The sequence below is a fragment of the Eleutherodactylus coqui genome, chromosome 13 (assembly GCF_035609145.1).
Source record: "Eleutherodactylus coqui strain aEleCoq1 chromosome 13, aEleCoq1.hap1, whole genome shotgun sequence".
Lineage (NCBI taxonomy): Eukaryota > Metazoa > Chordata > Amphibia > Anura > Eleutherodactylidae > Eleutherodactylus > Eleutherodactylus coqui.
Genome location: NC_089849.1, coordinates 100,539,366 through 100,558,821, shown reverse-complemented (window position 1 = coordinate 100,558,821; position 19,456 = coordinate 100,539,366). Strand labels below are relative to the sequence as shown.

Below are 19,456 nucleotides of genomic sequence, written 5' to 3'. Positions count from 1 at the left end.
TAATGGGGCGTGATGGTAGAAATCACAGAAAAACAACAAACAATGGACTGCAGGTACGACCCTTAGAACAGAAGGCTTATTAACGCGAGATTGTAATGGAAAATATATGATTATGGATAATTTATATTAATATATTATATGAATTTAAACTGCGCAATGACAGACGCCATCGAATATATCAGAAAAACAACTTCATGAACTGGGTTGTGTAACTGTGTATGTACCGAGAGACATATGTTAAGAGAAGATAAGAATATCAAGAGGCTTCCACATGTTGGCTCAAGAAGCCATACCAGGAATATCAGGATATAACTAAGAGGCAGTGTTGGCGCCTGTATTAACGGATAACATAATGTAATAAAGTTATAAAGTAATCATGGACTGGGTATGTATGTATATATATGAGAGTGTACGTGTATGTATGTGTATATATATATATATATATATATATATATATAGAGGAGTGTGTATATAAGTGATATTGAAATATTACGCCACAGAATAATCATGAAACAAACAGCGTGACCGTGTTCTATGTACAGGGACACACATGCTGAGATGAGATAAGAACTTTGAGCTGCTTGGCCTCTTGGCACTCCGTCAAGAGGTTATTCACTGCGATTTGGAAGTTTCTTGAAGGTATGCAAATGAAGGATGAGAATATGTCCAATGAGTGCAATTAAATTGCCGTATGAAAATATTGGATTGAAAACTAACCAATAAACTTGCATAGTTAATTGTCCAATGATGTTGTGACACCCTAATGTAAGGGGCTATAAATAAAAGCCGCCTGACCCAGGTCGGGTGGGAATTCTTTGATGAATCCATAACTGTGTGGGCTCTGTCATTTAATTCCTCCGTCATATGACGTACTGAAGTCTAGGTGTTGCAGCCCTACTGCACAGGTAGTACAGTACTGCACCTGGACTTCAGTCAAGAGGTACACCCTGCTGACCCTCCGCAGGCTATCGCCATAACAGGATTAACACGATTCTTCTTTATATTAAAGTAATAGCCAGCATGACACGTTTTGGGGACACAGGCCCTTCCTCAGAAATGGCTGGATAGAGTACAAAGTATTGGTTGTTGCTGATATGGAAAAAGGCACAAATGGTGCTCAGGTAGGAGATAAGCTGTGGTATTTAAAAAAAAAGTCTCAGTAAGGGGCCAGATGCCAGCTTATCTCCTACCTAAGTACTATATGCGCCTTTTTTCATATCAGCAATAGCCAATACTTTGTACTCTACCCAGTCATTCCTGAGGAAGGGGCTGTGTCTCCGAAACACGTCATACTGGCTGTTCATTTATTAATAAAGAAGAATCGGGTTAATCCTCTTGCCTTAATGAGCCTTCTGTCCTAAGGGTTCTGACTGTGGTTTATTGTTTCTGACTGGGTGTTGTCATTGGTATTGTTATAAGGGCAGGTTGACTTATGGGGAGCTGTGGTCAGTACGGTTATGAGGAGTACGGGCACTGGGGGTGATACTTTTATGGGGTCATTGTTACAACCGTTGGAGCACGATGGTTGTCACTGTTGTGTTTATAGGTAACATTTTGCCTTTTCAGCATGCTGCATGGATTTGCTGTTTGTACCTACGCTTGTATCAGTAAGTATTGCCTTCCCTTTTACAGTGAATTAGCACAATCTTACAGTAAGTGTGAATTGGAGAAGACTTCAAAAAATCTCATCCACAGGATGCAGAGAAAATCTGTAGTGTAAACGGACCTGCAGTGGGAACCTTAAATCACCAATAAGTCAATTAATATTACAGATTTTCAGCAAGGATTTCAACTCATCAAATGAGTGGGTGAAATCCGCATTGAGATCCAGTATGTACAACTACAAACTGATGAGGGTAAGGGTAAGAGAGTTAGATGCCCATTCAGATACACAAACTTTATTTCATCCATAGCGATCCGTATTGGAGTGTTTTATGTGTGTATCTCCTTTTTTTGAAGAAGAAAAACAAGTTTAGTACCGTGTTAGTCAGTAGAGCAAACTGTGATTGTTCTCAGCAAGAGAAACCAAGTAATCTGGTAGATATGATACCTTTTAATGGCTAACAGAAATACATGATGTTACAGCGAGCTTTCCAACCTACTCAGATTATTGGTTTCTCTTACGGAGAACAATCACTCTCCTTTTCTGATTAACACCTGTTCACATGCACAAAATTTTTTGTGAGAGCATGTGTGACAGGAGTGTAGCTAAAGGCTCATGGGCCCGGGTTCAAATGTTCAGCTTGGCCCCATTCCCAATGGCCATCGTCCATCCCCCAAAATACATACACACATACATCTCAGATGTCAAACAGCATATCTTAAGAGAAAGGACGGGTGAATGATGTGAGTTGTCTCCCCTCTAGGAGCCAGAAAGAGCTACAGTAAATTACAGGCTGTAACCCTTTCACTGCTGGAAATGTGACATGTGCTCCTCACACTGCAGGGAAGCAGTGACCATTGGTGCGAATTTTGGCTTGAAATGAGCAAAGTATCTGCAGCTCATTTCTGGCGCTGTCAGCGCACCCCTTCACCTGGCGGCTTCTAGTGAGCATGAAAATTACAGCATGTTGTTTGTCATTTGTAAGTTTGACTCTCCCACACAGGGGAGTCTATGGAGAGCTTAAATGTCATTGTTTATTACGTTCACTGCAAGTTATGACTTGTAAAAAAAAAAAAAAAAACCTGCAATAACCTCTAGAAGCCCAGTAAGGTCAGTAGTGAGGGGGGTCCTTGGGCCCCCCTAGCCTATGGGCCCAGGTGTAATTGCATCTCCAGCAACCTCTACTGCTACACCACTGATATGTGACACACCAACACAAATGGTAAGTCTCCTTGTGCATACGCTCATCATATCAGTATGTGTTCACTCATCTGACAGGGCCGCAAAAATGGTGTCAGAAAACCTGAACAAAAACTGCACATGTAACAGCCTGCCAAGTAGATGTCATCCCACTGTTTGTGAGTGGTGTACAAAAACGTATGCCCTGTAAATACAGCAGCGTTATCAGCCTACAGGTATGCCTAGAAGCCCACCCACAGACCAGGCTGAATGTGACAAGTCTGCTGGAGCCAAGGAACATAATGTAGCAGGGTGCTGATCAATGATTTCGATACTAACTTCTTCCACATCTGTTGTGTTCTTCAAGTTTTTAACCCTTTCTCTCTCAGCAAGGACTTCTTCATCATCGTCCTCGAGTTCTTCTGGGTTTTGTTTAAACTGATTTTTTCTTTGAGAAAACCTGAAAAAAAAAAAGAAATATAGATCCTATACTATACAATGTTACAATACAATGTATATGATGGCAATTTACCAGCCCTACGGCGAGCACATTAAGAGGGCGCAAAGTTGTGCATGTAATAGTCAATGCTAAAGTATGTTCAGAGCAGAAAGTCACCCTACTACTGCACTAGCAAAGGCAAATACATCATTGTTAGGGTGTGGTGGAGTCCTAAAACACCTCAGAACATCCTCGACATCGTCGGTTTTGCAAAAGCCACTGCAAAGGCACGTTTGGGCACTTCAGTACGCAACCACAGGAGCACTAGTGTAACTATAGGGGATGCAGAGGATGTGGTTTCACCCGGGCCCACAAGCCTTAGGGGGCCCATAAGGCCTCTTTTCTATATAAGGAGCCCAGTACTATGAATAAAGTATTATTGTTGGGGGCCCTGTTACAAGTTTTGCATTGGGGCCCAAGAACTTCAAGTTATGCCTCAGCACAGGAGGCAAAGCTGTGTCTAGTCCATTCCATGCAGTGCAGCACCCTTATAAGACACCATCTTCATGGTGAGATTGTTTTTACTTTCAGGTCTACCCCATGATGCATCAGCACAGCATTAGCTGGAGACTACACTATATCTGCCTGCTGGGGAAATAGATTAATTATCCTCACCTTCTATATTCAGCTAAATACGCTACAGACCATAAGTATACAGTTAGGAGGGTGAGCAGTGATCTCCTCTATTACAACCGTGTGACAGGAGCTGTGTGATCATCATCAGTAACTGTAATAGGAGTGTCAGTATCCACCTTCAGACAATTTCTGTGGCAGGGTCGATCACACTGACTGAAAAGTCTTTGGTAATACCATCACACAGACTAAAAAAATCAACTAGTTTCAGACAGCATAACCCCAAGTAAATCTGAGCTGGTCAGAATTGAGATCACATGACCATCGGAGGAAAAAGAGGCCAGGAGCTTCAGATAGAAAGGAATAACTAACCAAGGTAACGCTAGCTCACTTATAAACACTGGGGGTAATAGATGCATCAAGAATGAAGAATAAAATTACCGAAGTGCCCCTTTAATGATGGAGAGTACAATGAAGCCCTCTAGATCAGCCTTACAGTAGGAAGTCCTGATGGCTCAGGCACGTATTGTGGATTTGTTATGATCTCTAACATTGCGTCAAAAATACATGTAGTACGTTGATGCTACTGGGCCCCAATGCAAAATATGTAAGGGGGCCCCCAAATGGAGTGCTTTATTCATAGTACTGGGATCTCTATATAGAGAAGAGAGGTCTTATGGGCCCCCTAAGGCTCAGGGGCCTGTGTGCAACCACATCGCCTGCATTCCCTATAGTTACGCCCCTGATTACAGAGGTATTCTCCCCTAGACGCGTACAGCGGCACACAGAGTTAATCCTTCTATATAGCCGTGGGCATGAGTGCTCCATGAAGGGTCCAAGCACTAACATTACTGAAAGTCTATTGTAAACACAATCTAAATGTTCTTTTCTCACCTGAATATGGGATCTGTTTTCAGACACCTTTTTCCAAATCTCCATTCCAAAAACCAAAGAACTCCCACAAATACGATGATGTGCAAACATGGCTGAAACAAGAAAAAAAGAATCTACTTAACCCCTTAGTGACGGAGCTTTGCTTTTTTCCATTTTTGTTTTTTCCTACTCCCTTTAAAAAAATCGTAGCTCCTTTATTTCTCCATCGACGTCGCTGTATGAGGGCTTGTTTTTTGCAGGACGAGTTGTATTTTTCAATGGCACTATTTATTGTACCATATAATGTACTGAAAAACTTTTAAAAAATTCTAAGCTGAGAGAAATGGAAAAAAAACAACATTCTATGGGTCAGTACGATTACCAAACTTATATAGTATTTTTTGCTGTAGTACTTGTATTTTTTTTTAAGATATTTAATTTTTTTCAATTATTTTCTGCGATCATTTTGTGCGCGCAATGCCTTTTTAATTTTTTCGTCGACGTAGTTGAGCAAGGACTCGTTTTTTGCGAGATGTCCTGTAGTTTCCGATAGTATCAATTTGGAATACATATGACTTTTTGATCGCTTTTTATTGCGTTTTTTTCTGGGAGACAGGGTAACTAAAAAAAAGTGTATTTCTGGCGTTCTTTATTTTTTTTTCGGACGACGTTCACCGTGCAGGAAAAAACGGGAATTTTTTCTTACCGATAATTCCCTTTCTGGAAGACATCATGACAGCATACGCTGGAGGTTGCTCACCTGCTGACCTGAAGGGACAGGAAGAGGCAGAGTATAAAAAGCACCTCCCCTCCACCAACACCAGTGCGTTCCAAATGACCACAGTGACCAGCTATTTAACCAGAAGGTGTGTTTTTATTGACATCACACACCTCAGAAAACAAAGTTAAAGCATACACATTACCTCATGTGTTGGACAAACTAGGGTAACCATGTTGGTAAGGGGGGGGGGGGGAAAAGCCCGTATGCTGTCATGATGTCTTCCAGAAAGGGAATTATCGGTAAGAAAAAATTCCCGTTTTCCCCATGACATCATGACAGCATACGCTGGAGGAATACCAAATAAGTGGCATGGGCTTTTTAGGGAGGGATTACGGCTTGGAGCACCTTCCTACCGAAGGATGCGACTATATTTAAAGTCCAGCCTATAATGTTTGATGAAAGTATGGCCTGAAGTCCATGTGGCTGCGTTACAGATTTGCTCAATCGACGCGTGCGCTCTCTCCGCCCAAGAGGATGCCACCGCTCTCGTTGAGTGGGCCTTCAATCCTTCTGGAGGGGGGATGCCCTTGGCCTTGTAAGCCTCCTGGATGGCTCTCCTGAGCCACCTGGCGATCGCATCTTTAGAAGCGGCCTTTCCTTTGGCCTGCCCCTGAAATTGAACGAAAAGTTTGTCAGACTTCCTGAAACTTTCTGTTGCCTCGAGGTACGCTAGTACCGCTCTTTTGACGTCTATATTATGGAGCTTTTGTTCTTTTGCATTTTTGAAATTTTGGCAAAAGGCTGGAATAACTATTGGTTGGCCCCTGTGGAAATCTGACAATACTTTAGGCTGGAAGGATGGGTCTAAAGAAAAAACTATTTTGTCCGGGTGGATAGTCATATATGGGGCCCTTCGTGAGAGGGCCTGGATTTCCCCCACGCGTCTGGCTGACGTAACTGCCACAAGCAGGGCTACCTTGTATGTCAGCCAGGCGATGGATAGATCCGTAATCGGTTCAAATGGGGGGTCGCATAAGGCCTGAAGGACTATGGTTAGATCCCAGGGTGGTGCCGTGGCCCGTGTGAATGGATGTAATCTGCTCGCCCCTCTAAGAAATCTCCTAATCCACCTGTGCTCCGCCAGCGCGAGATCGAAGAATGCCCCCAAGGCCGCAATTTGGACTTTGAGGGTATTCGGACTCAAACCTTTATCCAGGCCCGCCTGGAGAAAATCTAAGATTTTCCGGACGTCTGGCTGATCCAGCTGCTGGATGTCCTGGCCTAACCACTCCGAAAAATTTTTCCAGACTTTGGAGTAGATTTTGTGTGTCGAGGGTTTAAGGCTCTCGCTAATGGTGGAAATAACCTTAGGGGAAAGACCCTTCCCTAGGAACTTTACCCGCTCAAGTTCCAGGCCGTAAGCCTGAACTTGTGAACTTCCGGGTAAAGAAGAGGGCCCTGCGACAGTAGGTCCGGTCTTGTTGGAAGGTGGAAGGGCTCTCCCACTGACAGGGATCTCAGGAGGGGGAACCACGGTCTTTTGGGCCAATATGGTGCTACAACAATTACTGTTAGGGTTGACTGCAGTAATTTCCTTAGCAGAAGCGGGATTAGTGGTAGAGGGGGAAAGGCATACGCTAGGTCCCAATCCCAGGGGTGAGAGAGAGCGTCCGTGCCCAAGGCCTGTTTCTCTGCGCCTCTGGAAAAGAAAGGCCGGCATTTGGTGTTTGCGCTTGACGCAAAGAGGTCTACTTCTGGTACCCCCCACTTCTCCACAAGAAGGCTGAACACCTCTGGATGGAGTTCCCACTCTCCTGGGTCCACTTTCCTTCTGCTTAAAAAGTCCGCGGCTGAGTTCTCGGCTCCTCTTATATGAAAGGCCGATAGGGACTTTGTTGTGCCTTCCGCCCATTGCAGGATCCGCCCCGCCAGTCGTTGTAGTGGAGGATTCCTGGTGGTACCCTGGTGGCGAATGAGTGATACTGTTGTCATATTGTCTGAGAAGATCCTCACATGTTTCGCCACTAACCGTGTTTGCAGGCTACGCAGGGATTTCCATACCGCTTTAAGCTCCCTAAAGTTCGATGAGCTAGCTTTCTCGTGAACGTCCCAGGCCCCCTGTACATAACCGCCTTCAAAGTGGGCCCCCCACCCTTTGGCGCTGGCATCGGTCGTGATTATTACGGCCGGGTCCAAATTCCAATCGGATGCCTGAGACAGGTTGTCCGACGACACCCACCAACGGAGTGAAGCTCTGGCTTCCGCAGGAATAGGGATTGTCTGATCAAGCGAAGCCTGCAACTTGTCCCAATTCTGGAGAATTAGTGACTGGAGTCCGCGACTGTGGAATTGGGCCCAGGGGACCACGCCGATGCACGAAGTCATTAGTCCCAGGATCCGCATTGCGTCTCTTATCGTTACCCTATGTTTTTTATATAGGTTGGAACATTCCTCTATGATAAGATGTTTTCTTAGGGGAGGAAGGGACGAATTTTGTAGACTGGAATCCAGGATGACACCCAGGAATTTCTTCCTGGTTTCTGGCTCCATGTTGGATTTTGACTCATTAACAATCCAGCCAAGCCCCTTAAATAATTGCAATGTGGACTCCAAGTGTGATCTCAGAGTAGACGGGGAATCTGCCACCAACAGGAAGTCGTCTAAGTAGGGGATGATCATGACACCCTGATTTCGTAAGAAGGCCACCATTTCCATCACGACCTTGGAAAAAATTTGCGGAGCCGAGGAGATTCCAAATGGTAGGCAGACGAACTGGAAGTGGCGGATTTCCCCCTCCACCCTCAGCGCAAACCTCAGGAATTTTTGTGAGTTGGCGTAAATAGGGATATGAAAATAGGCATCCTTAAGGTCTATTGTAGCCATTACGTTATCCCTGGCAATTAGAGGAGTTGCAGTTCTAATGGTTTCCATTTTGAATCTCCTATATTCAATGAATTTATTCAGTTGCTTTAGATTGATAATGGTGCGGTGGGAGCCGTCTGGTTTGGGAACCAGAAAGAGGGGGGAATAGAAGCCTTTTCCCTGTTCCTTCTTAGGGACTGGGATAATCGCGCCGAGACCCTGCAGGTTCCGTACGCCCTCCAACAGAGCCTGTTCTAGGCCTGGAGACTGGGTTGGGGTTATCATAAACCTGTCCGGGGGGCGGGATAGTAGCTCGATCCTGTACCCCTCCGCCACTAGATGCAGTACCCACTCGTTAGTTGTAATATTACGCCAGCTATGGGAACAGCGAGCCAGTCTACCCCCTACCGGGCCCGAAAGTATGGGCTGAGGGACAAAAGTTAAAGTCTTACCCCTTCCGCCCTTTGGATAAGACCATCTTCCGGTCTTCCCCTTCCCGGCGTACGTAGACGAGGGATGAGGGGTGAAGGGTCTCTTGGGTGGTCTGGTGGCAGGCAGTCCGTGACTCTTGTCAGCTGCTTTCTCCAGCAGACGATCCAGATCTGGTCCGAATATACGCCCGCCCCGGAACGGTAGGGTACATAGCCTATTTTTGGACGCTGCGTCCCCTGACCACTCTTTCACCCACACTGCCCTTCTGGCGGTGTTCGATAGGGCTGCTATGCGGGCTCCGAGGCGGACTGTTTCCATCGAAGCATCCGCCAGGAACCCTGTTGCCATTCGCAGCAGAGGGATGCCACTTGCGAACTCCTCCCTAGGGGCTTTTTGGTCGACTAGGGCTGCGAATTGGTCCAACCAGATTGCCATGGAACGAGCCACGGAAGTGGCCGCGATGTTAGCTTTCATGATGAGACCGGAGGTAGACCAGGCTTTACGCATGGATGTGTCCACCTTATGGTCCAACGGGTCCTTTAAGTGGGACGTATCCTCAAAGGGCAACCCAGACTTTCTGGATACCATGGCAATTGCAGTATCGATTTTAGGTATCTCGTCCAAAAAGGACACTTCATCTCCCGGAAATAACAGGCGTTCTTTAAATTCCCTGGGGATTAGCGGAGCCTGATCCACGCTCTCCCACTCATTCAGAATCAGCTGCTTGAGTGCGGCGTTTACGGGGAATGAAGATTTTTGTTGCGGGAGTAACCCCGCGAACATATCCTCCTGGACTGTGCGGGGTTGCTGCACGTCTTCCTCCACCTGCATGGTCCTGCGTACCGCTTTCAGCAGTTGATCCATGTCTGCGGTAGAGAAAAGATATTTCGTGTCCTCCTGCGTCACTTCCCCGTCAAAATCCACATTTTCCGCTATGTCGGAGTCAGACTCAGACACCGCCGGAACCGACCTGCGTGTAACCCCGGAAGGCCCAGGTTGGAGGTCCGAGAGAGAGGACTGCACTTCTTCTCGGACGACTGACCGAATTTCGGCCATAAGGGAAGTTTTTTCCTCCTGCATAATTTTCGCGGAGCAGGTAGCGCATAACGTTTTTGTGCAGGAGTCGTCGAGTTTGGTTAGACATACTGGACATTTTTTACTCCTGCGTCTAGCCTCCCTCGGTTTTTGAGTATCCCTGTCCTGTAAGACAAGGGAAACTCAGTTAGTCGGGAAGTGTATGTGGTGCAGGTGTAGGTTGGTCCACTGGACCACTTACAGTTAGGAGGGTCTCTGGGTCCTCTCTGGTCGACATCTTGCGCCTTGCAGGAACGCTTCCTGTGCTTAGGATCGTTCCTTAGCGTGGAGAAACACCACCAGCTGATGCAGGGGCAGCGGATTTTTGAATTTGGCGCCGGCCGCGCCAGGCCACGCCCCCTTTGCGGAGCGTCCGACGTCACCGCGCTGTATCCGAAACCGCGCCCCCTGGAGCGCTCCTGTCGGCCCTGGACCTGGAGATGGCGGCCGCCGCCGCAATGACGGCCGCAGTGGTGCCGGCAGCCCGTACTTGGACCCCGGCCCACCGGAGATGGCGGCCGCCGCCCGAAATGACGGCCGCAGTGGTGCCGGCAACCCGTACTTGGGCCCCGGCCCACGCAGTCCCCGGAAAGCTCCCAGATGGGGTCCTTCCCACTGGGTTTGCCGGGGCTGCCCGAAAGATCCACGCCGCCGCTTCGCCGGTAAGTCCTCCTCCGGCATGGGACAGCGTTGCTGGAGCTCTGCCGTTGCTGTCCTGAAGGGACAGGAAAAACACTGGTGTTGGTGGAGGGGAGGTGCTTTTTATACTCTGCCTCTTCCTGTCCCTTCAGGTCAGCAGGTGAGCAACCTCCAGCGTATGCTGTCATGATGTCATGGGGAAATAATGCTTTTTTAATAATAGATATGGCAAGAGGGGGGGATTTAAACTTTTATAACTTTTTTTTTTACAATTAAAAAAACTTTATTGATTTTTTTTTTTTAGTTTACTTTGAAGTCCCCCTGGGGGAATTTAACATGCGATACTTTGATCGCTCCTGCAGTATGACGTAATGCTACAGCATTACGTCATACTGCTTTTTCACAGGCAGTCTGCTAAGGCAGCCGTGGGGCCTTTCTAAAGGCCCCCGGCTGCCATGACACCTGCACGGTTCCCCTGATCTTACCCCGGGGGGGGGGGGGGGGGGGCCATACAGGACCCCCGAACAGCGTTCGGGGGATTTAAACGCCGCTGTCAGAATTCACAGCGGCATTTACAGGGTTAATAGCCGCGATCGGCTGAACCCGGCTATTGCCCGCGGGTGTCAGCTGTAATAAACAGCTGACGCCCGCGCTGTATGGAGGGAGATACACGTCCTGCAACAGCAGGACGTAGTTTTACGATACGGCCGTCACTAAGGGGTTAATAGTCATAGGTACATTATACCCCAGAGTTAAAGCCCATGTACACCTGTCGTCATCACATATAGAATAAATCTCTATAAACTGTGTACATATATGATATTAATTTTCCTGTAATGATCCTGAGTTACATCCAGGAGTTGATTGGGAACTTAAAGTGGCTCTGTAAAAAAAAAAATCAAAAAAAAATCGAAACGTGGCCTCATATTGTGGGTTGGACTAAATTGGCAGCAAGTGGAGTGAACAAAAGTACGTGGCATCAGCAAACCTTCAAATGTAACCACACATTGGTGTTAGGTAGGGCCAATGCAAAAATGCAATGAAATGCCCCTTTAAGACAATTAAGACATTAGAGCAGAGCTCCAAAGTCCTCATAAACAGCTCTATAGTCAAATAGAGAGCATGTTCATTTTATATACAGCTGTATAGTGATATGTTGAGTACAACCAATACATATACAGCTTTATAGTGAGACCCTGTTTATATATAGACCTGTAGTAGCATTGGGAGCACCATACTTCTATATACAGCCCCAAAGTGACAAAGTGATACATGGAGCACTATTATTACCTATACAGTCCTGTAATAGCATATCACACTCTATATGTAGGGGTGCTAGATGTTTAAATTAAAGAGATGAGACTGGAAATGTGGGTTTCATGGGTGTTTTGCCCATTAAATAAAGCCACACAAAGCCTGGTTACTGACATGCTTGCTCTCAGGAAAGACTGGTTATTGCGAACGAAGCCTCAATGCAAACAACTTTCAAAACACGTCAAAAGACAAATTACATATGCATAAAGCTGGAAAAGGCTAAAAATCCAGTGTAAAAAGATCTGGGTGTTTATCAATCCATGGTTAAACAAATTATTTACAAATGAAGAACATTCAGGACTGTTGCTACTCTCGCTAGGAGTGGGCGTGCTGTTAAGATCACAACCCTGAAAGAGGGGAGAAAGAACCCAAATACGGTCAGCGCTAATTTTATTGTGAACGATTAATTGATTTGTTTTCTCTTTTTATTTTAGTTCGGACACCAGAGCCCTCGGGCACAATTTGAAGTCGTGACTGGTGAGGAGCTGAATAAGGCTGCCTGCCCACGGGCGAGTTTAAATTGCGTTCCCTGTGGCAAGAATCCGGCCGCAGGGAACGCAGTGAACGCTCTCCATAGCGTTGCTATGGAGAGCACTTCCCCCCTGTCCATGAGCGGAGAATCATTGCAATTTGCAGCGATTCTCTGCAGTCAGCCTATCTGTCAGATAGGCTAACTGGCGGAGATGCGTCTGCTGGCTTCTGCTCCCACGGACAGGCAGCCTAACACACGGAGTCAGATATTTTGCCTAACTTGCTGTAACACGGTATTATTAAATAAAGCAGGGAGATGAGGCAATTTGCTTCACCACACTCAGGCCTAGTGTCCACGGCCGTGACGGGCTCCGCAAGCGGAATTCCGCAGCAGAATCCGTCACGGCACCCCCCAGAGACACCATACTCCCCTCCGAATCCGCTGCCCCGCATCCCGTGCGGGCTTCGGTGGGCAGGGAAGCGTTTTCACGCTATCTACTGCTGTGCTACAGCGGAAGATAGCGTTGACTGCAATGGAAGCCGTCCGCGAGTACGCCTGCAGCAAACAGAACGTGCTGCGGGTGATTACGGGTGATTTCACGGGGCGGAATTCCACGATGGAATTCCGCACCGTGAGCATTGCGCTATTAGGTTCAATAGAACCTAATAGCTGTGGGGCAACGCCGCGGATTTCCGCAGCGTGGGAATTAGGCCTCAGTGAATAAGAAATGCTACACAAGTTGCAACAATGAAGACACCTGTGTTCAACATTTTTATGTACTGGGAGCTTACTCTGGATTTCTTTTCTCCATCCCTCTTCGTATTTACATATTTTATTTCCTTATCTCCCTCTCTTCATCTCAGCTCTCTCTCTTATCTTTCCACTACTCACTGTCACAGCTGACTCTCCTTCACTCACCGTTTCTCTGATTCTTCTCCTGCCTCTCTCTTTTTATCGCTCCTGCTTGTTCTGCTCTGTCTGCCACTTCTCTCTCCTCCCTGGCACTTCTCTGCTTGACGCTTCTCCTTCTGGCGCCTCTCTACCTGGTGTTTCTCTATTCCTTATCATTTTTTTCTGCCTCCTGCGACCATTATCGCCTCTGTCACCTGGCCAGTTTGCCTGCAGCCAATCACAACCTATCTGGTTGCTAAGCTACCTGCCTTATCCGAGTCACTAAGCATTTTTTCTAACTTGTGTAGCTGAAATAAAAACGACTAACTGGTTGCTAGGTTACCTGCATCAGCTGTGCAAAATGACTCAGATTAAACCCTCAAGGTCTGGTTATCATATTACCGGTCCCCACAGCTAAACAGCGCTATGTAGTGCCTTTTTTCAGGCGACTACACAAAGTGAACAGCGAAAGACCTACAGAAGACTGTATGAACCGCAAAAACCTCTGATCATGTGTCCAAACCATGACCAATAACTGTGTTCAATAAGCCAGGGCAGTCCTATCATCAGAGTGGGATTCCGATAGGCCACATCCTAGTGTCAGCCACGTTATTTTTTGGTACTTTGTTTGCAAAATAGAAAGCTCTGCATGTGCAGCACAATTGATAAGTTACAATCCTGGTGCTCACCACGTTTGCCCAATCATTTTGAAATTTTTGTAGTTTTATGCTTCTCTCAGCACTTTTTTAAATTGCCTACAGAAGTGAGTGGCGCTATCATTTATGTCCGTTCCTTGCTCACAGCAGGCATAGATTTCAGTTCTCTATCACATGGCCAGTCACACAGGCGGAGCGGATTCTGCATCACAGTCGCTCGCAGTCAGTTTTTTGTTTTTTTTTATGGCTTGTATTTCTCATGCCGTGGCTTGGTGATGACGCAGGTACCCACAGCCCATACACAATGTTAATTTTGGGCTGCGGGTTGGACAGCCACCATTGAATTCAGGCCGTCCATGAGGAATCCATGGCAAAATAGAGTATGCTGCAATTTTTCCTTTGCTCGTGGAATACGCAATTCGTGTCCACGAGTGTGAGTGAAAAAGTGAATTTACATGCTTTTCAATGCCCGCGTTTTGCTGCCGATCCTCTGCAAGGACCCAGATTGCAGATTTCGCAATCGAAATCCGCCCATGTGAGCCCAGCCTAAAGGGAACATTGTTGTTTACATCCAGAGGTCAAAACTGGCACACACAGCTAACACTCCTTACAGCTGAGGGTTTGTTACAGGTGTAATAATTAGAGTATAGATAACCCTCTGTGAGCTAAAGGGCACTACTGCACAAGCGCTAGTGGCAGCCGTTAGCACTCGCAACTTCTGGGTACCACCCAACTATTAGTGCTCTGAACAAGCTGCAACATCGCTATTTACCGGGTGGCTCCTGCGTTCACAGGGGCCACTCGACAATTATCAGGAAAATGCCAGCGCTAATGAAATAGCACCCAAACACATCAGCAGCCAAAATTTCTCTCCCGGTAGATTGTTACAGTGTATCAGTGCAGGTAACATGCATCAAACTGGAGTTCAGATGACAATCTAGCCTGGATACAGGTTCTGCTTGCTAAAACCAAAACTTGAAAAGACCGAATTGTAACAGAAGTAAACAGCAGCAGAGACCAGGAAAGCGTACAGTGCCTCATAGACAGGAAACTCTACATGGCCTATGAAAATCCACACCAAAATCTGCATTTCTAACATGTGGATTCTGACACAAATTTGTGGTGAAATTTAGCCATTTGCAAATCTGTGTGTTTGATGTGATTTTTAGTGCAGATTTTTAATCGCGGCAAAATATTTTCTTGCCTCCAGTGGAATACTCCACCATACTTGAAAGTACCCTTACATAGAATGTATGGAAATATTCATACTTTATGCAAAAGCTGGGACGTGCTGTAATATATACATTTTATTTATTGTAGTAATGTCCTCCAGGGGGTGGGGGCGGCTTCGACAAACTGGACTCCAAAGTTCATAAAAGCTTGCTTTTGTCTTTATTTTGACGTATGCTTCCAGGCCATAGAAAACAGCAACACAAAGTCCATGCAGTAAACAAATGAAATGCTGCACCACGCAGGGTGCTCAGAGGCTTCCTCCTCAGGCTGTCAGGCACTGACTACTTGGGAGCTGCAGCCTTTTATGCCCCAGTAACAGAGTCAGTGCCTACAGCTGAGCTTCCTAAGAATCAGGGTGAAGTTGTGGACTGGACCGCCACCCTGTCTAAACTAAGAGCCTGGGAGGGAGATATACTCCATCCACAACTTCACCCTTTAACTGCCTACAATATATATATATATATATATATATATATATATATACACACACACACACACACACACACACACACACACACATATAATATATATATATATATATATATATATATATACACACACACATATATATATATATATCTATATACACACACACTATATATGTATATATACACACACACACACACACACACACACACACACGCATGCATACATGTACGTGATCCTCTGAGATACTTACAACTGTTAGATACAGAAACATTTCCAGCTGAGGACTAGTTTCGTCCAAGAACATCCAGAGACTCTGTGGAGCAAAGAAAAAAAAAAAAAGTCATGTATGGATTCAAATTTATCAGCACAGTAGGGGCCAATACTTGGGGCCGCGGTTCAGACAACCCATAAAATATAAACCCCTAAATGATTGGCATGAGGCTTCCACTTCTAAGGATGATATAACATGGCAGCATGAAACCGCTGAATGTGACCATCACCTGGGCGCGTCATAATGATGGAACTCATGAGTCCAGGATTGGATATAACCATACTGCACTGGCGGGGACCTTCTATTACATGTGTGCCTAGTGGCTGTAGCCAGCGCAGGTGTTTTCTTGATAACCGGAGGGATGAACTTGCAAGTGTGGGTGCAGCCCAGCAATAAGCGCTATTCCAGCAGTGTTCGCAATCGTTATGTATTGAAACCCTCAAGGTGTGTTCCCACATAACAGAAACCTCTTGCGGCTGAGACTCTGCCCAGCCACGGTAGCCAGTGGAAGCATGGCCGTGTTGATAAGGTTTTAGCCGCAAGAAACTTCTGCACCCTCATTGTACTGCACGGGTGGGAGAGACTGAATGTAATTGTACTGCGGGGTCTGTTGAGATGCAAGGAGAGGGAGCAGCACACATAAGAGTCCTATTACACGAGCGGTACCGGATACCGCTAGAGTTTTCCTGACATAGCAGCCTAAGTCTTATTATAGTGAGATATAGGCTATATAAATTTCAAAGGGAACCTGTCACCTCAGAACAGCAAGTGAATTATGATGCTATTCGGGAGATGAGAGGGGAGCTGGGGGATGTATTTTGTATACATATATATAGTAAATTTAATGTGTGGTCCGAAAATCTGACTATTTTCAGACCACTGTGTGCACACTTTCCCACAGAAGTCTATGGCAGTGTGCACAGTGGCCTGAAAAAACTCAGGTTTTTGAACTGCGCATGGACTTCACCGAGGGACAACGCCCGTATGGGGGAGTGGGCGAGTATAGAAAAAAATACAACCGCAGCTCCCCATCACCTCCACAAACAGCACCGTAACCTAGCTTATGGCACCATTCCGAGGTGACTGGTTCCCTTTAGGGTATTTTCTTCTAAAATTTTGTGACCCAAAATATTATTTGGCTCCTAAGACTGCATTCCCACATACCAGTTATCGACTTGCGGCTGAGACTTTGCCCAACTGTGGCTACCAATGGAAGCACAATCTTGCCAATAAGGTCAGCAAGATTGTGTGGCTACTGGCAGCTGCAGCTCAGAGGAGTCTCAGCCGCAGGCCGTATGTGGGAACGCACCCCAAGTGTTTCAGCTTAGAAGCAAATGGCTCATAGGTAATTTTTTTAGTCTGGGGCCCTGCTGATTGTTACTGTGGTGTTCGTACAATATTGAATCATCTTGGGTCCCACTTTAAATTTTGCCCAGGGCCACACTTTTTCTAAAACTGGCCTTGGGGGTTGATTGGTATAGCTGTTCAGCTGGCAGCTATCTAAAGTGTACAACATTTATAGTACTTCCAAAATAATAATTTGGCCAGATAATACCACCATATATTGTAATGCTACCATACAATGCTATCATATAGGATAGGTCCTACTAATGTCCATTGTTTAAATATTAGTGCTCTGAGTATCTACATAACAGTACCATACAATGCACTAATCATAGTACTATGTAGTGGCCAAATAATTAATAGGGACCCGGGGAGAAGTTAGGAATGGCGCACGCACCAACAGTAGTGGACACAATGGCTTCTTTTTTTTTTTTTTTGTGGTCTTCCAGCACAGAACATGAAGTCCCTCTTCTTACTAACCATCATCATCAATAGTGCTTTGGATTTTGGCGCTGTGTAAAGAAAAATGCTGAACACTTTTCATTTTACTTACCAGATGCATCAGAAAAGCTCCTAAGTTACTGGGAGGCACCAAGAACAAGTAGGCGATGTATAAACTGAAAAGACCCACAAAAAATAATCCAGCAAAGAGGAAATTGACGGAAATCTGAAAGAAGAGACATAACAAATCCTGAGAGTAAATCACAGCATCAAGCGTCATTCACACCTGCACCATATACTTCAAGCATGTTCATAGACTTCTATGGGGGTTCTTACGGCACACTTGCCTGCTATTCATCAATAAACCTCTTTTGAACTGAAGTAAGTTTGCAGTAAATGAACTTACAAATAGTTGTTCTGAGAGAACCTACAAATTCTGTCAATGTTTTTTTATTTACTTCGTTTTATTCAAAAAATTGCATCGTTAATACAAGGAGCATAATTCCACATAATCTGTCCAATATTTCTCTCTCATACGTGAGGGACAACGGAAGAGGAGAAATGATTTCCTCTCTCTTTTTATAAATTGAACAAAGTCTGTTAACATACATTGCAACAAACATACTGACTCATAGGTGTTTATCTCTATGGACTGCAGTGCGTATATCTGTCTCAGTTAATCAGTCTGTAGTGTTTGGTGCGACTTAAGCCAAGGTTCACATACTTTTTGAAATTTGTTGGGACATCCCCAGTGTTGGTATATCACTTTTTCGTAACAGATCACTACATCTCATCCAACCTGAGATAGAAGGCGGCTCCACTGCCATCCACCTCATGGCAATTGTCTCCCTGGCCAACAAGACCTCCCCCCTAAGGCCCAATGTCCACGGGCGGATTTGATTTGCGGAATCTGCGGAAGATCCGCAATACAAGCCGCCAATAGGGAAGCATGGGCGTCCGCAACTGAATTAAAGCATGCAGATTTGATTTGCAGATCTTTTGGTCCGGAAAACAAATCACAACATGCTGCATTTTACTGCGGTTCCCGCACAGACTGCTTCCATTGAAGTCAATGGAAGCTGTCCGATCCGCGGCCATGGATTTCATGGGAAAGCAGGAGTTCAAAACAAAAGAAAAAATAAACTGCGCGTGTGCGCCAGCCGCGACTTCCGCACACATCCACAGTACAGAAGAAAGAGGACCCGGACAGGTATGTGCGGGTGCCGGCCGCGGGCAGTGTCGGATTCTGCTGTGGGCTCTCGCATGCGGAATCCGACCCACCTGTGGCCATGAGGCCTAAGGAAGATCCGAGTGTAGTGCGGTCACAGTTCCCCATCCAATAAACCGAACAGTGCTATCTTTGGGTTCAAAGTAAAGGAAACGAGTAGAAGTCCACCCAGAATTCTATAATATAAGAACAGTCTCATATTAAATGCTAGAATCCTGCATTTAGCTGGTGATATATGGCACACAGGCGTGGGGATCTTGCCCATTTTATGTAATCTGACCGGGGTTAAATAGGACTGATGGACAATATACAGTTGTATCCGTTTATTGTTAAGAGCTGGGGATACAGATAGGTGCGAGTCCACCGCGTTCTGCCAGTCTTCTGGTGATAGCGGGGGGATGTGAGTTTGTCGTAAACTGTTAAAGGGTTATGGCTAATTTTGACTGACAGTAGGTGTGTGTACAATATGTAAATTAGACCTTTAGGTCCTTGAGATTTTAATATGCTTATGGTAGAGTAGTTAGAAATTTTGGTTAGGGTAGGGGGAATTGAGAGTTTAGCACATGGCGTAATTGGAAATACCTCAACAGTTGGGAGTTGGGGTGCCTGTAATTCTTCATGCAGTCGGGTGAATGATATGAGCACATTGCTTTCATATAGATCTTCCAGTGTGTTTACACCCAGCATGGTCCAGTACCTGTAGTCAGGTATGAGTTGTAAGG

The 19,456-nt window shown here is 45.8% G+C and overlaps 2 protein-coding genes across 3 annotated transcripts in view; both read right to left on the bottom strand.

Moving 5' to 3' along the window:
• Positions 1 to 19,456, bottom strand: part of LOC136587770 (ABC-type organic anion transporter ABCA8-like) — a 146,722-nt gene that overhangs the window by 22,098 nt on the left and 105,168 nt on the right. For both annotated transcript variants that reach the window (XM_066586533.1, XM_066586532.1), the window contains exons 26-29: positions 17,619 to 17,732; positions 15,701 to 15,763; positions 4,749 to 4,840; positions 3,122 to 3,242 (exon numbers count right to left, since the gene is read on the bottom strand). In XM_066586533.1, the coding sequence (XP_066442630.1) occupies positions 3,122 to 3,242; positions 4,749 to 4,840; positions 15,701 to 15,763; positions 17,619 to 17,732 (390 nt within the window). The remainder of the gene's footprint in view (positions 1 to 3,121; positions 3,243 to 4,748; positions 4,841 to 15,700; positions 15,764 to 17,618; positions 17,733 to 19,456) is intronic.
• LOC136588284 (uncharacterized) lies at positions 8,715 to 10,210 on the bottom strand. The gene is made up of 3 exons (XM_066587381.1): positions 10,019 to 10,210; positions 9,275 to 9,942; positions 8,715 to 8,736 (listed from the first exon to the last, which is right to left on the bottom strand). Exons 1-3 carry the CDS (start codon positions 10,052 to 10,054, stop codon positions 8,715 to 8,717), a joined length of 726 nt encoding a protein of 241 aa, XP_066443478.1. The 5' UTR covers positions 10,055 to 10,210.

Excerpts from the sequence above, each read along its gene's own strand:
- LOC136588284 (XM_066587381.1), bottom strand. The coding sequence starts at position 10,054 with ATGTCGACCAGAGAGGACCCAGAGACCCTCCTAACT. Across the intron at positions 9,943-10,018 it reads ACCCAGAGACCCTCCTAACT|GACAGGGATACTCAAAAACC; the intron begins GTAAGTGGTCCA and ends CTTGTCTTACAG. Across the intron at positions 8,737-9,274 it reads ACGTCCCACTTAAAGGACCC|CCCATACTTTCGGGCCCGGT; the intron begins GTTGGACCATAA and ends TTTGTCCCTCAG.